At 35.7% G+C, this 19915-nt stretch overlaps 3 protein-coding genes across 3 annotated transcripts; 2 read left to right on the forward strand and 1 right to left on the reverse strand.

Annotated features, from left to right (window-relative positions):
- Positions 1-746: 746 nt before the first annotated feature.
- Positions 747-4603, reverse strand: LOC111791254. Its single transcript, XM_023672523.1, has 2 exons — positions 4180-4603; positions 747-3488 (listed from the first exon to the last, which is right to left on the reverse strand). The coding sequence occupies exon 2, from the start codon at positions 3310-3312 to the stop codon at positions 961-963; it is 2352 nt and encodes a 783-aa protein (XP_023528291.1). The 5' UTR covers positions 3313-3488; positions 4180-4603; the 3' UTR covers positions 747-960.
- A 1615-nt stretch (positions 4604-6218) lies between these two features.
- On the forward strand, positions 6219-8790 carry LOC111789701. Its single transcript, XM_023670361.1, has 2 exons — positions 6219-7145; positions 8530-8790. Exons 1-2 carry the CDS (start codon positions 6773-6775, stop codon positions 8544-8546), a joined length of 390 nt encoding a protein of 129 aa, XP_023526129.1. The 5' UTR covers positions 6219-6772; the 3' UTR covers positions 8547-8790.
- Positions 8791-10546: 1756 nt separating this feature from the next.
- LOC111790274 (BAG-associated GRAM protein 1-like) lies at positions 10547-16375 on the forward strand. Its single transcript, XM_023671138.1, has 17 exons — positions 10547-10789; positions 10874-10971; positions 11087-11162; positions 11945-12073; positions 12191-12237; positions 12315-12417; positions 12490-12606; positions 12694-12723; positions 12820-12919; positions 13341-13447; positions 13544-13645; positions 13730-13834; positions 14591-14737; positions 15387-15440; positions 15532-15595; positions 15947-16008; positions 16091-16375. Exons 1-17 carry the CDS (start codon positions 10547-10549, stop codon positions 16193-16195), a joined length of 1689 nt encoding a protein of 562 aa, XP_023526906.1. The 3' UTR covers positions 16196-16375.
- The last annotated feature ends 3540 nt before the right edge of the window (positions 16376-19915 follow it).

Genomic DNA, 19915 nt, shown 5'->3' on the forward strand with positions numbered 1-19915 from the left:
AAAAAATGGTAGTTTCTCATGGATTCAAATAATTCTAATGAACTTTGAATTCATGAGTTGAGTAAACCCAGTACACATATCCAACATGATCCATCGCCACCTGTGTCAAAAGCAAATAAGATACAATATTCAAATCAAATCTAAGTGAAGGAACCTCCTAATCACATATGCATATCGAACTTGTGTGTTAGAACGGGGTAGATCCCACATCAATTGGAGAAGGGAACGATCAATCTTTATAAAGGCGTAGAAACCTCTCTCTAGGAAATGCATTTTAAAACTTTCAAGGGAAGCCCGGAAAAAGTCCGGAAGGGAAAGCACAAAAAGGACAATATCGGCTAGCGTGGGTAAAGCCAAAAAAAAAACCTGATTCTCCTTAGGGCTTCTTCTCTCCTATGTATCGAAATGAAAACGACACGGTTGAATACGTTAAAAGACAGGAACCGAAGTCGAGAGCAAGCAGCGAAAAGGCACTCTAAAGTTGGGAGTAAGATAGCTTGCAGTCAGTGATATAATCTAGATCATAATTAGCTCAACAATATGATTCCAAAGACAAATAAATAAAGCAATCTGGTGAGAGGTGATAAAGAATTGAGAGAGAACTATGCATGTATTCAGCAGAAGAAAAAGAGACTTGGAAAGTAATTACTTATGCTTACTCGTACCTCACAAGCTGACGGCTCTGAAAAACAGCTACGGGAGGGAATATATACAAAGCTTGCAAGAGCTTCCACAAGCGGCTACAGTGACATAAAAGGGTATAAATTAACCTTCTTAAAGATCTTCAAGTTCAAAGGCATAGTAACATCAAAAGGCTATGATTTTCGAGTACGGATCGATCGAACAAATCCTTACAGAGGGAAAAAGAAAGTCAGAATGCTCTAAAGATGTCACCTATTTCTAATCAGCTTCTTCTACAATGTTTACCATTCACAACGACGAGGAACAAATAATCCATGTTCAAGAAACTTGCATTTCATTAGTTTGCACCGTTTTCCTGACCAGTTTAAGTTCTAGGACATCTTCCGCCACTTCTATTGCTACAGGTTTCACCATATCCTCTTTTCTTGCTTCCCTCGGTTTCTTCTCCGTCTTTCCATCACTAACATCTACGATCTCGGTCGCGGAATTTTGTGGTTTAAAGTCCTCAATCTCTATGATTTCTTCCTTGGGAGTTTCTATGACGTGAAGAAGATCAACTGGAGTGGCTGCAGGGTTCAGTTCCCTGCAACCTCTGGGAGCGTTCGGCCCTTCTTGACCAGTAAGCAAATGTGAAGGTACAAGATGAGAAAACCGGAATATCTCATCTTTAGGGATCCTTCTTACTTGGCTAGGGTCCAAATGACGATGAAATACAGCCCTGAAACCAGCCACCTTGACGAGGGGAGTAACAAAAACACCTAGTTCTTTGTTATAATCCTCAAGAACTTCTACTATGTCATACTTGTGTATTACCTCATCTGATGTCAGTTCATTCCAATCAGGGGACCAATTCCTGTAAAGAGTCCAAACATCTCCCTTTCTGGGATGTATGCAAATGTCTCCGTATGTGCCTTTTGACCATCTGACCTTGTGTGAAAAAGAATTAAGGGAACTATAAATCTCACGCCTCCCAGTTCTAAAATCCCCACACGTTTTTTGAAACCCGGAGCTTACCCAGCTCAGTGAACCCAAGTCATCACCAATTATTGAGTTTAGCCAACGAATCTTCAATTTAAACGGGTTCAAAGATACTACACTATGAATCCAGGCATAACGTCGAGGCATGCCATCGTCATCGTCATAAGCCGCCCAGACCTGATTATTTCCGAATGAGCTTTCTGTACAGACTCTATCAAAATTGTGAAATTCCGGATCAGGGACATTTATTGACAGTGTTTCTGCACCACGGGGACATGAATTGCTAGGAAAATCAATCACTGACTGTGGTTCCTTCTTTGAATTCAGAAGTTCAATGGGCATGTCTTTATCATCCTGTTTACCACTCACTGGAGCTGTTTCTGTCTTCCCAGTTACCTTCTCCTTCCCATTTCCCTCTTTGACTGAACCAGTTGTTGAACTCCGTGAATTCAATTCACGTAACATCTTCCTTATTTCCACCTTGGCCTTCTTGATTAATAAGTTCTTAAATTCACTCAAAGAGACATCCTGAGAGCTCTGGAGCGTGGTATTTCCATTTATATTACCCTGAGTACAACCTTTCAGATTTCCCAACCTAGTCCTTTCTAGGCCAGTTTTTGACTGATTGGTCATATCTCTTGCATGGGAACTAGAAGAAATGTCATCTATACCTCTTCTTCTCTTTACAGCACCAGAGTGCCCTGTAGATGAAGCACCAGGGGTCTTCTTAGATGTCGGGTGCTTTCTTCGTTCCTCTCTTTTCGCAGCTTGTGCCTCCTCACGTTCCCTTTTCACTTTCTCATATGCCTGCTGAACTACAGTTGCAGCTTGAGCAGCCGATGAAGCACCACCTGTTCGTGAGAAAGGACCCCATTGAAAGTTGTTTTGGCTATGTGTGGAATGATTTGATTCACTAGCTCCCATGTATGATGATGAAACTTTTTTACTGCCAGTTTGATAACTTTGCTGTGTAAAATCCCATCCATTAGATTTCACACCGTTCGAAGGGGGTGGGGGCGTTTCAATAGCAAAGAATGGCTCATGACAGTTGGGGCAAACAAGATTATGATGTAGATAGACTCGGAGATACTCATACTGCATCTTGCACCGATGGCACACCGTCCAAAAGGTCAGTCTTGGTTTCTGAGATGGAGCTGAAGCATAATCCGGTCGGGATGCACTTTTCTGTCTCTTCATATTTGAAGTAGTAGCACTTTTTGTAAAATTGTAAAAACCATTTCTCCCGGCTTGTGAAGACGAACTCCCCCGTGAAGTTGAAACAGTTTTGTTGACTCTACCATTCCTCTTCTGGTCATATACTACTCTTCTGGCTTTATCAGACAACAAACTCCAGGCCTGAGAAATAAGCTTAAAAGCCCCATCAGCTCCTACAGACTTGTTTTTGTCAGGGTGAAGAATAAGAGCTAGTTTCCTGTAGTGTTTCCTGACTGTTTCCTCATCAGCTCGTGGATCCAGACCAAGTATCGCATACCAATCGACTTCTCCATTTATTTTTTTTTCCGCAGAAACATAGACATCGAACGTGGCTAACATTTGAGAGATACCGTCGAGTCCTGGAAATAAATTTTGTGCCTTCAAAGCAAATTTTTTAGCCCCCATTAAGTCTCTTGCTGTAAATTTCTCCTCAGCTTTCTCTTTAGCCCTTGCAGCCTCATCTTTATTACACTCCATTATTTCTTTCCCCTACAAACTTGCCTGCTTTGCTTTCTTATTAAAACAGCAGGGCTTTTTGTTTACTATAAAACCTTCAGCAACCACCTATTTGATTCTCTGACTAAGCGTTTCCTCATACTTCAAAAGGAACAATGCTCCTTCACACTGCCATTGAGCACCAATGTAGAGGCAAACTGCCACAGAAGAAACATTACCTTCAATCTTTGATTCGATATATAAACTACTAACTATACACATCAAATTACGTAACTTAAAACCTAAAAGGAAATAGCAAAATCATTGCGGGTGTGATGGGTTAACATGAATTCCGTGGGAACTTCTAAAGTAAATAGACTATATAGAATTGTGACCAGTCAAATATTGCAAAGCCCCGGTAGCTATTACCGGTCAGAATTGGACCACGACAGAATTTCGGTCTATACCGGTGCCATATATCTGATTGGGGAGGAAGATTAGAACTAGAGATTCATCGAAAAGCAAGAACATGGGCTAGTGTGGGTAGGAAATAGAAAATATCTATTCTAGTTCTATCATCAGCTATGGGTTCGAATCTAAGAGAAATTCTCGAGAATGTTGTGAAAATTGCGTTATAATCCTCAACACATAATGTTACATTTTCATTTTCCTTAAAATCGTAAGTACTCAACAAGAAGGCAACAAAACATAACCTAATCACCAAAACACAATTCAATCCGGAATACCCTTATATAACCAAGTTATTGCATTCTAATACCGATAAAAAGAAGCCCAAATTACCAACCAAATATACACACCCTAAAAATCATAATGCAAAACGAAAACACAAAAAACATTCACATAGCATTAATATTGATGAAAACCAAAATGGAGTTAAAAGGCCAATACCCTCACGGTGGACGCTCGACGGTTGAATTTCAATTCCAGTAGCCATAAACAGATTCAGTCCCCGCACATCTCCCCAAACGGAACCGTTCGAGAGAACAATTCGAATCAAATGCTTCTGGAGCAGTTTAAGCCAATCGGAGATCTCTCTTCCTTCCACCGCAGATCAAAGGCAACAAAAATTGCAGCTGGCTTGTTGAACAGAAATCGCTCAAGTCGCCCCACCGGAAACTCGATTGTCGATTCCTTGACAGTGCCGTTTCTTTAATCGAACTTGAAGACGAATTCAATGGAACCGAGAGAAATAGTAGTGCATGGGGAATCGACTCCGCCAGAATGCTGTTCTTCGAAGGCACCTGATGAGGGAACGGGGGGTATACCTGGGGGACTGTATGAATCGACTGTATCGTTTTTCCGATATTTTTGAGCGAGGTTAGAGAAGAATTCTTTTTCTTTTTTTCTTTAAATAATATTATATAAATGTAATAAAAAAAAATATTATTATTTTAAATATATTTACTATTTTTTTTTAGTCTATAAAATAACCCTACAAGAGAGGCAAGCAACGATCGTAGAAAATGTTTCAAGAGGAGTGAGCACGAGAGAGTGCAACAACACTTTTAAAAGTGCTCCAAGAGGAGAGAGCACGAGCGAGGTCAACAATCTCATAGAAGTACTCCAAGAAGAGTGAACGTTTCTACGAGCGTTGCTTACCTCTCTCGTGCAATAACGAGCCATTAGGTTTGAGGTCAACAGTCTCATAGAAGTGCTCCAAGAAAAGTGAACGTTTTTACGAGCGTTGCTTACCTGTCTCGTGCAATAACGAGCCATTAGGTTTGTGTATATAATTTAATAATAGTGGAAAATTTAAGATCCAGCTTGGACTAGGATTCGATGGCAGAGCCCACGATCATTTGGGCCATAAATATCTAATTGGGTTTTAAACTAGATTTAGATACGAAATTTTCGGCCCAATTTTAATTTAATTTATTTTAATATTTATAATGTTATTGTATCTGTTGTTTTTTTTCATAAATAGGTTATTTATTAAATATTAATTATTTGAATATTAATTACATATCATTATTTTAATTAATTATAGTAAACTAAAATACTAAATATTTAAATATTAGTTTTTAAATTTTATAGTCGATGGGTTAACTCATGCTTGATAGTTGGGCTCCACCTTAACGTGCTATAAATTGAAGTTTGGGAATATATCCTTAACTGTATAACCATGTCATAGCTTGAATTCATCCATGTCAATATATATGGCTCAAAATTTCAATATTTGATCGTACATTTGTAAATCATTCTAAAATTAAATAAAAATTATTATCTGACAAATGTTCAAAGTTAAAGAAAATATCAAGAAAAAAGGGTTTAAGGTGAAAGTGGACGTGGCGTGTGAGCTAAGCTAATCGTTGGGTCAACCAGATCAACTAATAGATGCACAGTTTCTCTTTGTGTCCTCTAATTTATTTTATTTTTATTTTTATTTTTTGAATTACACGTCTTATCTCTTTTGACTTTTAGAAAATTTAAACAATAATATATTATTAAAAAATGCTTTACGTAATGAACTTCTATGATTGTTAACAAATTACATATTTTAATGGATCTTAATTTATTTTTATTTTTAATCATTTCAAATTTTATCCATAATTATATATTATCTTTCTGTATCAAATTTTATTATTATCTTTCAACCTTTTTAAAAAATTTAAAAAAATTTTTTTAACATTTTTTAAAATTACAAAAACGTCTTATATTCACGGTTATAACTTATTTGTTTTTTTTTTTTAATGTTTGGAAATGATCTATAAAATATAGACAGACTATTTTCATCTATATATTAATAGTGATATCTTATTTAAATATTTTTTTACAGAAGTCAAAAAATATTAATATTATTTTTAATTGTTACCGGTATCTTTTTAAATAAATATATATATATATATATATATATATATATTAATTGAAGGTATCAATAAAGCTTTTTAAAATAGAGATTTTTGAAAAAATTTAAATAGGAAGGGTACCAAGTTTCCATACTATCACCAATGGTATCTTTTTTAACCCCGCCGAACTCCCGAAACTGACCGCAACACGCCAGATGCGAAGAAGTCAGTACGCGAGCGCAAGGCAGTCGTTATCCCTTCAAGATAAGCTCCCAACTCCCCCTTTCGTCTCCATTACGTGTAATCCACCGAATCTTCCCTTTCATTTCAATTCCCCCTTTTCTGCTTCGGTTTTCTCTCGATCCAAATGGAAAATCGAGGTAAAATTAATAAGAACTTTGTGGGAACCATGAAAATGGGGTTTTAGTTCAATCTTCGATTTGGGTTTTCACCGTTCTGTGTGTTTGTTTGTGTGTGTGTGATTGTATTTAGTTGTGGGTTGAATGATTGTCGCAAGAATCAAATAAAAGTGTTGCTGATCAGACCTATCCACTTGCTGTTCTTGTTGTTGACGGGTTTTAGTCTCGCCAATCCAATCACGGCCCCCCCTGTTCCATAAGGATTTCTTTGATTTTATCCTTTTTGGTTGATTCTTTCAATAAATCGTTGTTGGGTTTTCTTTTGATCGAAGAATTATGATGCGACGGCAGCAGCAAGATGAGCAATCGAGTGTTTTCTACGAGCTTTCTTCTCTTGTTATGAATATCCTCCGATCGCCCCCCTCGGCGATCCTGTCTTCCGATCAGTCGTCGATGGTTTCAGCCGTGTCGTCGCGGCGGCCGATTCCGATGCAGATAACCCCGGCGGGGTTTGCGTGGCTACTTCTAGGGATTTCTTTGGCTCTGATGCTCTGTGGATCGATTACGTTCTTCATCGGCTTTATGATGATGCCTTGGGTTATTGGATTGGTTATGTTTTTCTATGTCGCTGCTGTGGTTTCGTGCCTCTCCATGATCGGACGCTCGATTTTCTGCTACGCTACGGCTCCGCCTAGACAGGATATTCCAGGTACGGTGGTTTGTTTTGATGAGTTTCTTGTGAATCTGGATGTCTAATTGATGCGATTTTGTTGTTTTTGAATGGGATTCGTTGATGCCTTATCATAAATTTTGGAGTATTAGAAGTAAAGTTGTGTTCAATTGGTATGTTGAATTTGTCAAGCCATTGGTTGAGCATTGGAAAAGGTCAGTGGCAACCCATCACTATGCTAGAGCTATGTATGCTTTGCAACTTCAAATGAAGGTTGGTTTATTGGACTAGTTTTAAGTCTGGTTAAAAGAGTGCATATGAGATTCCACATCGGTTGGAGACGGTTGGAGAAGGAAACGAAACATTCTTTACAAGGGTGTGGCAACCTTTCTCTAGCAGACTTGTTTTAAAAACTTTTAGGAAAGTCTAGAGAAAACAATATCTGCTAGCGATGGGTTTGGGTTGTTACAAATGGTGCGGTGTGCCAGCGAGGACGTTGAGCTTCGAATGGGGTGGACACTGAGCGATGTGTCAGTGTGGACGCTGGGCCCTGAAGGGAGGTGGATTGTGAGATCCCATATTGATTGAGATAAAAATGAGTGCTAGTGAGGATGCTGGGCCTTGAAGGGGAGTGGATTGTGAGATCCCACATTGATTGGAGAGGGGAAGGAGCGTCAGTTAGGATGCTGAGCTCCAAAAGGGGTAGATTGTGAGATCCTACATCGATTGGAAAGGAGAATGAAGGAAGGATTGCCAGCAAGGATGTTGGACCCTGAAGGGGGGTGGATTGTGAGATCTCACATCGATTGGAGAGGGGAACGAAGGAAGGAGTGTGAGCGAGGATGCTGGACCCTGAAGGGAGGTGGATTGTGAGATCTCACATCGGTTGGGGAGGGGAACGAAGCATTCGTTATAAGGGTGTGGAAACCTCTCGTTTTAAAACCGTGAGGATGACGGCAATACGTAATGAGCCAAAGCGGACAATATCTACTAGTGGTGGATTTGAACTGTTACACTGGATTGAATATCATACTAATGGATGAAACATGAAACATGAAGATGGTTCCATTCTAAAATCAAACTTTTGGGATCTGTTAGGGAGAGGAATGCTTCGATAAAATGTGTTTGGGTGTGGAAACCTCTCCCTAACCTACGCGTTTTAAAACCTTGAGGGGAAGTTCATAAAGGAATGTTCGGAGAGGATAATATATGCGAACAGTGGGTTTGGATTATTACAACAAGCGTTCTATTTCAGCATCTGCAGAATCATAGGACTAGGAAGATCTGCTAACCCCTCGATTACTTTTTTCAATCGACACAAAGCTGTTTAATTAGCAAGCTTCTCGTCTTTTGTTCCAGTTTCGTGTTTGCAACAAATTTAGTACTCTTGAACTTAATTTTCCATTTACTTTTGTGGCTGCAGCTTGGAAACTAATGTGAAGAGGTAGATGATGATGGAAACGAGCAACGACTGTTTACGGTGGTGGCGGGTAGCTCTAACTTACTGGATGCTACATTGTCGGGTGGCTTTCTTTTGTTAATAAGAATATTTACTGAAACCACATCACCTAAATGGTAGTGAAATTCTCTATTTATAATCATTTATAGAATCAGAACAATTAAAAAAAAAAAATGGAAAGAGCAAAGATAGATATGAGATACGCTCCTCGAGCTTCATCCGTCATGAATTTTATAACAGCCTTAGTCCACCGCGAGCATATATTGTTCTCTTTGAGCTTTTCAGGCTTCTTCTCAAAGTTTTTAAAATGATTTGTTAGAGAGATTTTCACACCCTTATAAGAAATGTTTCCAATCCACCCACTTGGAGGCCTAGCTGGCACACCGTCCGATGTCTGGCTCTGATATCATTTGTAACAGTCCAAGCTCACTTCTAGCCGCGACATTGTTCTCTTTAAAGGTTTAAGTCATTTCATGGTAGTGCGTTCAGGTCCTTGGATAGAAAGTTATAGAGAAATTGTCTAGAAATGATACGTTTTTCTTTTTTGATAGAGAGTTATGAAAGTCTTACTCTAGCCACATTCAGTAACTCGTTAACAAGGACTTCGGGCTTAATTACGAAGAGAGTAAAGGTTTTTATTTGTTAACATTTTTTACTTTCCGTTAGTTTTTCTATTAATTACAAACATAAATTTCATGTGAAGGCGCTCGTAACCTGGTCATATGAGGATTTTATCGATGATTGGCCGACTAACGACAAAAGCCGATGGGCATGGTGAGATGATGTGATCCAACACCTTCTTGAGTAGGGGTGTACATGAGTCGAGATAGGTTGAGGAAATTTTTTGGACTAACCCAAAAGTTCAGGTTGGTTAGATTGGTAGTCCCATAAACTGGAGAGTCTTGACCAATTTGAAAGATCATTTGATGTAGTTGAAATAACTGAAGTTTGGGTTGTTCGATCAAGTAAGGGAAACTCGATGGAACACCTTAACTCGAATTTTTCCACACCCATATATATTTATTAATAATAAAAAAAAATTAATGGTATTAAACAATCTTAGATATTATTTATATTATATTTATTAATAGTAAATATTAAATTTCTTTTATTAATAAATTATTATAAGATTTGTAATTATGTTCGACTAAATATTTACCATGAGAAGTTTATATAATTTTATTAAAATTATTTATTTAAGGATAATTATTAAAATTTATTACCAAATAAATTAAAAAAAAAAAAAATTTAATATAAAATTAAGTAAATAATGTAAAATAGTTAATTATCTCATTTGCAGATATTATGTTAGGGATATTATAAACAAAATTCTGAACTAGACTAAAAATAAATAATTTTTTCTCGAGTTATTTTAGAGTAGGATTAAATGCTGTAAGGACGTTATTTACGAGGGTTATGCCTTCACAATTTAGAGTATTTAGGCACAAATACATTGTATCTTCGCCCGTCCCCACTATCTTCCCATGCCTCAAAATCCTTCATGCATTTGTCCATTTTCTTTAAAAGGGACAAAAGTCCCTTATAAAGAACCACTCGAAAAGGAAAGAAAATTGAATGAATAAATGAATTCCAGACCAATATTTAAATAAAAGTCGAGAGAGATGCAACTCTTAAACCAATATATTTACCCGTATAATCTATTAAACACATTTGTTCATACCGATTAGAATCACTTATCAATCATGTGAGAATAATTCGACTGATTAAAATATTGTAAATAAATAAATAAATAAATAAAAAAGATGAGTGGGTCCTTGTCCAGATGGAAGGTAACTAACTACCAAAAATATTCTCCAGGTAATAATTAAAATTCAATCATCTCTACCGAAAATACCCTTCACTTTTTACCAAAATTACCAACAATATTCAAAGTACTAGAGTTTGGCTGGAAGGGCAATTTCGTCATGAAATTCATTTAGACGAAGACTAAAGAGAAGAAGAAAGAAAAAGAATAAAAGAAATGGCGGTTACAATTCCCTCCATTGAAAGTTTAGAGGGATTCCTCCACTTCGAGTTCAGGCCTCAAATGGCGATCGCTGTGGCGCTCGATTTCCTCCTCCCGTCCTGCCTGGAGATCAATATCACTCTTGCTACTTCTCTGTTTCTTATTTTCGCTCTCTGGATTTTCTGCTCTACTCGCGTTAAGAACAAGGTTGCCTCTGGTTTAAGAGACCTTCAAACTGATTCTGCTTATCTAATTAAGGTATGTTGATTGTTCTTATTCTGTGGATGAAGACTGCATGTTGAAATCGAATCTTTTACTTAGACGATGCATTTGGTTTTTCAGTTGGAATTGTTGGCTGCCAAGAATCTTGTTGCTGCGAACTTAAATGGCACTTCTGATCCATATGTTATCATTACCTGTGGTGCAGAAAAGCGCTTCAGGTTATAATTTTCATGTTGCTTCTGTTCTGGAATTGTTGAATATGATTGTTGGATTTTAAATGAGATTTCTCATCTTGAATTGAATGTGATTGTTGCATTTTTATTATGTGAGCAGTTCGATGATTCCTGGTTCAAGGAATCCCAGGTGGGGAGAGGAGTTCGATTTTTTCGTTGATCAGCTTCCTGTCCAGGTATCTTTGGTGCTATAGAGATGCTATCATTCTTGCTACCATCTGACTGCATATACAGATACTTTCTTATTGCTACAATCTTTTGAGAAGTTTGAGAGAGAGTGAGAGAAGTTTGAGAGAAAATCAATCTACATTAACCACTTTGGGTGGGTCTCATTGTGATCACTCAATCCCACCGCTAGCAAATATTGTCCTCTTTAGCTTTCCCTTTCAGGTTTTTCCTCATCCCCTCTCCAACGGATAAAGGATCTCACAATTCACTCCCTTAGGGGCCAACGTTCGCACTAGCAAACTACTCAGTGGCTAGCACTGATCCCATTTGTAATGGCTCAAACCCACCACCAGTAGATATTGTCCTATTTGGGCTTTCCCTCAAGGTTTTAAAACGTGTCCACTAGGAAGAGGCACCCTTATAAGAAATGTTTTGTTTCCCTCTCCAACTGATGTGGGATCTCACGATCCACCCCCTTGGGGGCTAGCGTCTTCGTTGGCACACTACTCAGTGTCTGACTCTAATACCATTTGTAATGGTTTAAACTCACCGCTAGCAAATATTGTTCTCTTTAGGTTTTTCATCCTAGGCTTCCCCTCAAGGCTTTAAAACGCATTCACAGGGGAGAATTTTCCACAGCCTTATCATTCCCCTCTCCAACCGACGTGAGATCTCACATTAATGGTCATTAAGTTGGTAAAAAAAATAAAAGAACTCAGGAGAATAGTTCAAACTATAGTGACCACCTAATTTCCATACCACTCATATACTTTTTCCCCTTATCTAACAGGTTAATGTTACAATTTATAATCGGGATCTAGTTTGGAAAAGTGATGTTCTTGGTTCAGTTACTGTTACAGTTGAATGTGAAGGCCACACGGGTGCTGTGTGGTACTCATTGGATACTCCTTCTGGGCAGGTGCTAATTCATAACTTCTTGCTTGTTTTTGTTATATTATTTACTTCTTCCTAGTATGCATTCATGCCCCTTTCCCTTATTAAAAAGACTGATTAAATTTGTACATGAACTTCTTAGGTTTGTCTCTACATCAAAACTATAAAATTGCCAGTCAATGCCGGAAGGTACCTTTTGTATTTTCAACTTATCTTTTGGATCTTTCTTCATATCAAAATTATAGATTTTAGTGACTGTTTTTCAGCACAGTTAATGGTTATGCTGGAGGTTTAGACAAACCAGAGCTAACATTGGCTCATCAAAACCCAGGGCCTCTCCAGACAATCTTTGAGCTTCTACCTGATGAGGCTAGTTTCTTTCTTAAAACTACCATTGTTTTGAAACTGATTGATACCTAAGGGACATCATTTTTCCTTCAGGTTGTTGATCGTAGTTTTTCCTGTGCTCTTGAGAGATCATTCTTGTACCATGGTCGTATCTACATCTCTGCTCGGCACATTTGCTTCCACTCTAATATCTTATCAAAGCAAATCAAGGTTAAGAATGGCTTAATTTTGATGTTTGTTGGCAATTTCTTGTCTTAAACCAAGCAGTTTTATGTTCATTTTCTTTGTTCTTGACAGGTGGTTATACCCCTAGGAGATATTGATGAAGTATTTTCTGTCTCCCTCTTTCTTTCTCCATACTATTCTCGCCATTTTCTTATGAGATTTCTTGTGCTTATCTGATGGAATCTGTTTTGATTAAAGATAAGAGGGACTCAACATGCATTCATCAATCCTGCTGTAACAATTGTTCTTCGCATGGGTGCTGATGGGCATGGTGTACCTCTGTTGGGAAGTCCTGATGGTCAGTACAAAATATGAAATGAAACCACATTTTGTTGGGATATGGAGCCGGGACTATTTATAGTAAAAATCTGGTAGAGATATACGTGATAAAGATATATTAGTAGGTAGTTATATTTGTTAAAAGATATATATAGTAATCTAAAACCTATATACCCTCTAGGCAAGTACCTTCTTAGTTGCATTTTCTGTATTCTATCTGGTGTGATCAATACAATCTTTAGCTAATATTTCTCTTTGTATTTTCTCTCGTTCTTTGTGTTCATCTAGATCGAGTGTGTGTATTGTTGTGCAATCCTAACACATATCTCAAGCTTGTCAATTGTCAACTTTCCTTGATGAAACTGTTCTTAGTTTTTAAGCTTCCTGGTGGTGGTTTGACGGTGTAAATATCTTTCCTCACTGTCTCATTCCATTTTCAGGTAGAGTTGGATATAAGTTTACATCATTTTGGAATAGGAACCATGCAGTTGGAGCTTTACAGCATGCACTGAAGAACTTCCATAAAATGCCGGAAGCTGAGAAGAAGGCATGTTTCTTAAGTTTGTGTTTAAACAAACAATCACAATTCTTGTAAGCCTGGATGATTAGTTCTTGAGGCTTGTTGGTTTTAATCTCATTTCAGGAGAAACCAGAGTCAGCAGAAAAGATCAGCGCTGATAATTTGTGCAAAAATAAAAGTACTCAGGCTTTTATTAAAGAGGAAGTTCTTACAAGCATACACAGCGTACGCATCATTCTTTTAGCATCAAGACCTTGTGAACCATTATCCTACAATGAGCTCAATCTTTGTTTCCTTTTTTTTCTTCAGGGTGTTTTCCCCTGCACTCCTGAGCAGTTCTTTACTACGCTGTTGAGTGATGGATCAACTTATACAAATACTTTAGCTTCGAGACGAAAAGAGACAAATCTAGTTGTAAGTTAGAAACTCGGTCTTTACTTTGGGAACATGTAGCTTCCTAAGCCGGAACAGTTATGTTTTGGATTGTGCCACTACTGTAAGTGTAGGTCATCGGTTTCTATAAAAAGAAGTGATAGATTGTGAGATTCTGATAGATTGTGAGATTCCACGTTAGTTGGAGAGGAGAACGAAACATTCTTTATAAGAAGGGTGTGAAGCCTAGAAGAGAAATCTCAAAGAGAACAATATCTGCTAGTGGTGGGTTTGAACTGTTACAAATAGTATCAAAGCCAATCACCGGGCAATGTGCTAGCGATGACGCTGGCCCCCAAGGGAGGTGGATTGTCAGATCTCACATCGGTTGGAGAGGAGAACGAAACATTCCTCATAAGGGTGTGGAAAACTCTCTCTAACAGACGGTAACCTTGAGAGGATGTCTAGAAAGGAAATCTCAAAGAGAACAATATCTACTATCAGAGCCCGTCACCAGGCAATGTGCTAGTGTCATTGCTGGCCCTCAAGGAGGGTGGATTGTGAGATCTCACATAAGTTGGAGAGGAGAACAAAACATTCGATGTGGAAATCTCTCGCCTCTCCCTAGCATAACCGTTTTAAAACCTCGAGGGAAAGCTGAAAAAGGACCATATTTGCTAGCCGTGGACTTAGGTTGTTACATGGATCATGTTTTAAACTGGAACTTAATTGTGAAATAATTTTGGGCTTTCATTGATTGCATTTATAATGCCTTATATTTAATTTTTCTGTATTCAGATGGGAGAGTGGCATGCTGCAGATGAATATGAAGGTCAAGTCAGAGAGGTTACATATAGATCTCCTTGTTCTAATCCCATGTGCCCACCCGACACAGCAATGACAGAGTGTCACCATGCAGTTTTATCTGAAGATAAGAAGAAGTTGGTATGGCTAGCCTACTTATTTTCTTTCTTAATAATTATTATTTAGCCTAAAATATAGTATATATGGTGTTTAAGCACTGCATTCAACTTTGATCAAATTCTTACCAGCATTTTAAAGGGTTCGTGAGGCATGCACCTAGGTGCTAAATGTCACGGTCATGCTCGTCCAGGGCATGTTGTCTGTGGCCACATGCTCATGCCACGCAAAACCCTTTATTTAATTTCATGTTGTATTGCCTTACTATTGTATTCTCTGTTTGTACAACTACTCGGTGAAAGCAAAACCCTTTATTTAATTTCATGTTGTATTGCCCTACTATTGTATTCTCTGTTTGTACAACTACTCGGTGAAATCATGTCTAGGTCTGTCAGAACTAAATCGTGTCAGAACTAAATCGCATCAAAATGTACTAGAGGGGGATGCGACGAGTTGCCAAATTCTCCCTACCCAAAAAGTTATGTTATTTAAGTCGTCGTGCTGCATTTTGCTTATAGTTTAGTTAAATAATGTTACTTTTTAAATCTTCTCTCATTCTTACCTTCAAACTCATTTCCAAAAATCTCTCACTCGCGTCTCTTTATTCTTCTTTTGTCAATTATGTACCATTTGTGTTTTGGGTAGTTGATATGTTTTACATCCTGTGTTGTAGGTATTTGAGATAATACAAAAGGCGCATGATGTGCCATTTGGGTCATACTTTGAGGTGATCAATTCTTCAACCATATTATCATCTTCTCATTTGGGTCATACTTTCAGAACATAGTTTTATAATTGTGTATCTTCTACTGCTTCAGCTCCATAGTAGGTGGCTGTTGGAGACCAATGCCGAGGATTCTTCTTCTCTTGATTTTAAAGCGGGTAAGGTTTGCATTCTTTTTCTTTTACAAGAACGGAAACTTTTCAATAATTATAAACGTTTATGATTAAAAAGTAACCCATCTGAGCCTAGTAGCTATTAGGACAAAGTAACTAAGCATAGCTCAATTGATGGCACGTAATTTGAGAGAATACTATTAGGACAAAGTAACATATTTGAGCATAACTCAAGGACAAAGTAACATATTTGAGCATAACTCAACTGATCAAAGGATATACTCTTAGTTTAGAAGTCAGATGTTTGAATCCTCTCGACTCCAAATATTAAGGGTTCTTTTTCCGGATCTCGTAATTATAACAAAAGGGGTTGTTTTTTTTTTTTATGGGACGCAGGTGTATATTTTAAGAAATGGTGTATGTTGCAGTCCACAATAAAAGCTGGCGCAATGCTTGAGGTTTGCATCTTTTCTGATTTCCTTATTCTTTTAGGCGTCGTTTCTTGTAAATAAATGGTAAAGTTGATAACTCATTTTACAGTTCAAGCAAGTTGTGGATCTGAAGTTAGAGATCGCCCATGAATATATGAAGAACTCCAATACTTCTGGAACCCAAACCCACCAAATTGCATCTCAGAGCTCTTAATGATTTAGGAGATTGGTGGTGGTGGTGCGTGCCATGTTTATGAAACTACATAACCTTTTCAGGTAATTCGGAATGAAGTCTCGTTGTTCAAGTCTGAAACTTAAGTTTATTGAATCAGCGACAAAAGTCAAACCATACAAGTGAACTCACCAACAAGAGTCCACAACTCATTAGGATTAAGACTACTTTATAACGAGGTTAAATATTTCATAGTTCAATACTATATGAAGTCACTATATAGGATACTCATACGCATAAGGTTCAACATAAATGATTTAGATCAAATTATTTGTAACATTTATAAAGTGAATCATAACAATAAAGTTATTTATAAAGTGAATCATAACAATAAAGTTATCCGATAAAGTAGGAACCTTATCCATATACGATAAACTCTTTAATTTATTTTTTAAATTAGGCATGGTTAGAACTATTTAAGACACTATTTTGTTCAAAATAATATAAGATTAAATTATGAACTTTACTTTTATACCCTTGTTTAAACAGCTGCGTAATGAAAAAATAGCATAACTTATAAAAATAAAAATAAAAATTAAAGGAATAAGCTTACCCTAATGGGAATTATTAATGTAATTAATTAATTAATAATTGTTATAAACTTTTGTAATCCATTCTAATCTAGTTGCTAATATCTTGTCGGGGCAATAAAGGGAAAAAAATTTAAAAAAAAAAGAAAAGTTTTTCATTAATTCAACCCGTCTATTAAAATAATAATTCCCTATTTTAGATTTAATTTAGATTTTTATGTTTGTTTATTAAAATAATAATAATAATTTGCATCTTTTTCAGTTGGTGTTATTTTTCAGTCATTTCAACTGTTCTTCCATGTGAAATTAATTGAATTTTTTGGATTTCATATCTCTTTCAATTAAAGTTAATTTTAAATTATAAAAAAAAAGAAGATAATGATTTATTTAATATTATTATTTCTTAAAATTAAATCTTTTTTACAAGAAACTAGAAAATATATATATATATATTTTTTCTTTTCTTTTCTTTTTTTTTAAATATCATAAATTTACTAGAGTATGGAGGCTTTAACAAAATTTATTAATTATAGCAATTGTCAAAGTGGAGTATATTTAGGGTTGATGGAGAATAAATAATTATAAAATTAAATAAAAATTTATTATTTAAAAAATTTAACAATTGACTCGTCAATCTGTACAACTTTAATTTAATTAAACTCAATTCAATTAAGTTCATTATTTAATTCAAGTGGTAGATTGAGTTGGAGACCAAAATATAATTATAAACACTTGTAAATAATTAAGCAAAAGAAAATTGTAATTTATATAAAAAAATACAATTAAAATAAAAAGATACACAAAATCTATAGTGATGCCATAAATAATTATTCTACTTTTAATATTTAGATTTAATTCCGACGTGGAATTGTGAGTTTTTTAATATTTTTATTATTATTGCTTTCTTAAGCAACCATTTTATAACTCATTAAAAATTAAGGAAAAGTCCAAATTAGTTTTGAAGTTGACCATTGAATTTATATTTATTATAAATTTTTTTTATCCTACTTCAACTTAGATAAATATGGCCATTTCTATTTTAAATTAACTAGAATTGTAAAAAAAAAAATTAAATAAATAAGAAAATAAAGAGTAGAAAAGGTCTGAAGTTGATTTTCAAATGTTACCCTATGGAGTCCCACTAATCGGAATGGACACGATCTAAAATTCTATTGAAAAAGTGGGTATAGTTATCGGTTGTGTTAAGAGTTTAGTGATTTATTAGACACTTATAAAATCTAAAGACCTATTAAACAGTTATTTTGGTTGGATTGGGTCGAGACATTTTAAGACCCATCACAATTATTCAGTAGTAAATTTGCAACGACCATATATTTCTACTAATCTAAAGTCGCTACAGAGGAAAGGGTTTTTCCGTTGGATCTTCCTTCCCTATGTAATATCTTATTCTCAAATGGCATAAGAGTTCCGTTGATGAGAGCTTTGAGAGAGCGTGGCTTCATAAGTGGTTGAAGATGCGAGATCTCCAAACGGCTCGCTGGAAATCTCGCGTTTTTTTCGACAACGGCGTAATTAATTAAATTTTTTTCAATCCAAACAATTATTATTAAATAATAAATCTTGGGTGGATTTAAATTACTCTTTTGCTTCTAATAATAATACGTATTTGTGTTCATAAAATATTTATTTATTTATTTTCATCCATTTAATATATATTTTTATAAAATCACCTTTTTAATGTTTATATATATATAATAAAGGTTTTAAAAAGAAAAAAAAAATAAAAAAAAATAAAAAAAATGGAAAGAGATGTGACGTCGTTTTCATCGGTCACAATAGAGAAGATTTGGAAATCCATGTTTCATGCCTCAATTCCCGTTACCACCGTTTGTCGTTTACCTTTCTCCATATTCCAACCAATCCCGTTTTTTCATTACTTTTTCATTATAATCATTATTCTTTTTTTTAATTAATTATTTTCCTCAAATATTTAATTTACTATTTATATTTTTTCTTTTTTAAATTTTAAATTTTGTCTCTTCTACTTTAATTAATTAATTAATTCTGATAAAATCATTTTAATTTTAAATCACTATATTTAAAATTTATGAAAACTACCTAATTTACTAATTTAAAATTATGTCATTTTTTTAATTATTAAAAAAATCATATTTATCCCCGAGATTTCATATACATCAGTCTCAAATATATAAACAAAAACGACATTTTAATGGTAAATGAATAGATAGCTTTTCAATCTTTCCTCTTAACGCCGAAATTATGAAATTTAGAAATAAAAAATAATGTTAAATTATAATGTGATTTCGAAGAATTTTGATGCATGTGACACATAAAATACACGAGATTTCATAGTTTTAAATCATGACATAGATTTATGATGCAAGTCATACCTCTAATTTTTTTACGACATAATGTTCTTATGAGACGTGCATTTGTATACTGAACATATCTTTTATAATTAACATACATGACTTGTCAATATCTTATGACACAGAGTCATAACATATCATAAAATATGACATATATACAAGCCACCAGGTACTTAATCGAGTCCTTATGTTCACAAAATCTGACATATATACGAGCCACCAGGTACTTAATCGAGTCCTTATGTTCACAAAATATGACATATACACGAGCCATCAGGTACTTAATCAAGTCCTTATGTGTCGAACCGTAGATTTACTTGTTTGGTTAGCCTGAATCGAAGACAATTTAGTTAGATATATAAATTTGGTATTTTATGTCATAAAATTGTTAAATTAAAGTATTAAAGAAATAATAGCGTAGTTTGAGGGTAAAGTAGAGAGAGAAAGAGTAGGGGTATAAAGGTAAATAGTGAAGAGAGAGAAAGAGTAGGGGTATAAAGGTAAATAGTGAAGAGGTTATCCTAAAAAAATGTACCAAACAAAGGTACTTGTAGTAGTTGAGCGATGGAGACCAAAAGAAAACCGCGTTGGGAGTGGGTCCCACGTGGCTTTTGGACTTATGTGGCATCCATGTTGGACCCATGTACACGTGTATCAAAGTATTGTTTAAGAAAGTCGCGTAGGATTCACGGACCACAACACGACGGGACACGTTGGACCCACCCTTTCTCTCTCTCTTTTGACAACGATTTCCCGCCCAACACACGTAAGAAATCCTTTTAAAAATTTATTAAATAAACAAGACTTGGTGGAAAATTAAA

The sequence above is a fragment of the Cucurbita pepo genome, chromosome LG03, assembly GCF_002806865.2.
Source record: "Cucurbita pepo subsp. pepo cultivar mu-cu-16 chromosome LG03, ASM280686v2, whole genome shotgun sequence".
In the NCBI taxonomy this organism is placed as follows: Eukaryota; Viridiplantae; Streptophyta; class Magnoliopsida; order Cucurbitales; family Cucurbitaceae; genus Cucurbita; species Cucurbita pepo.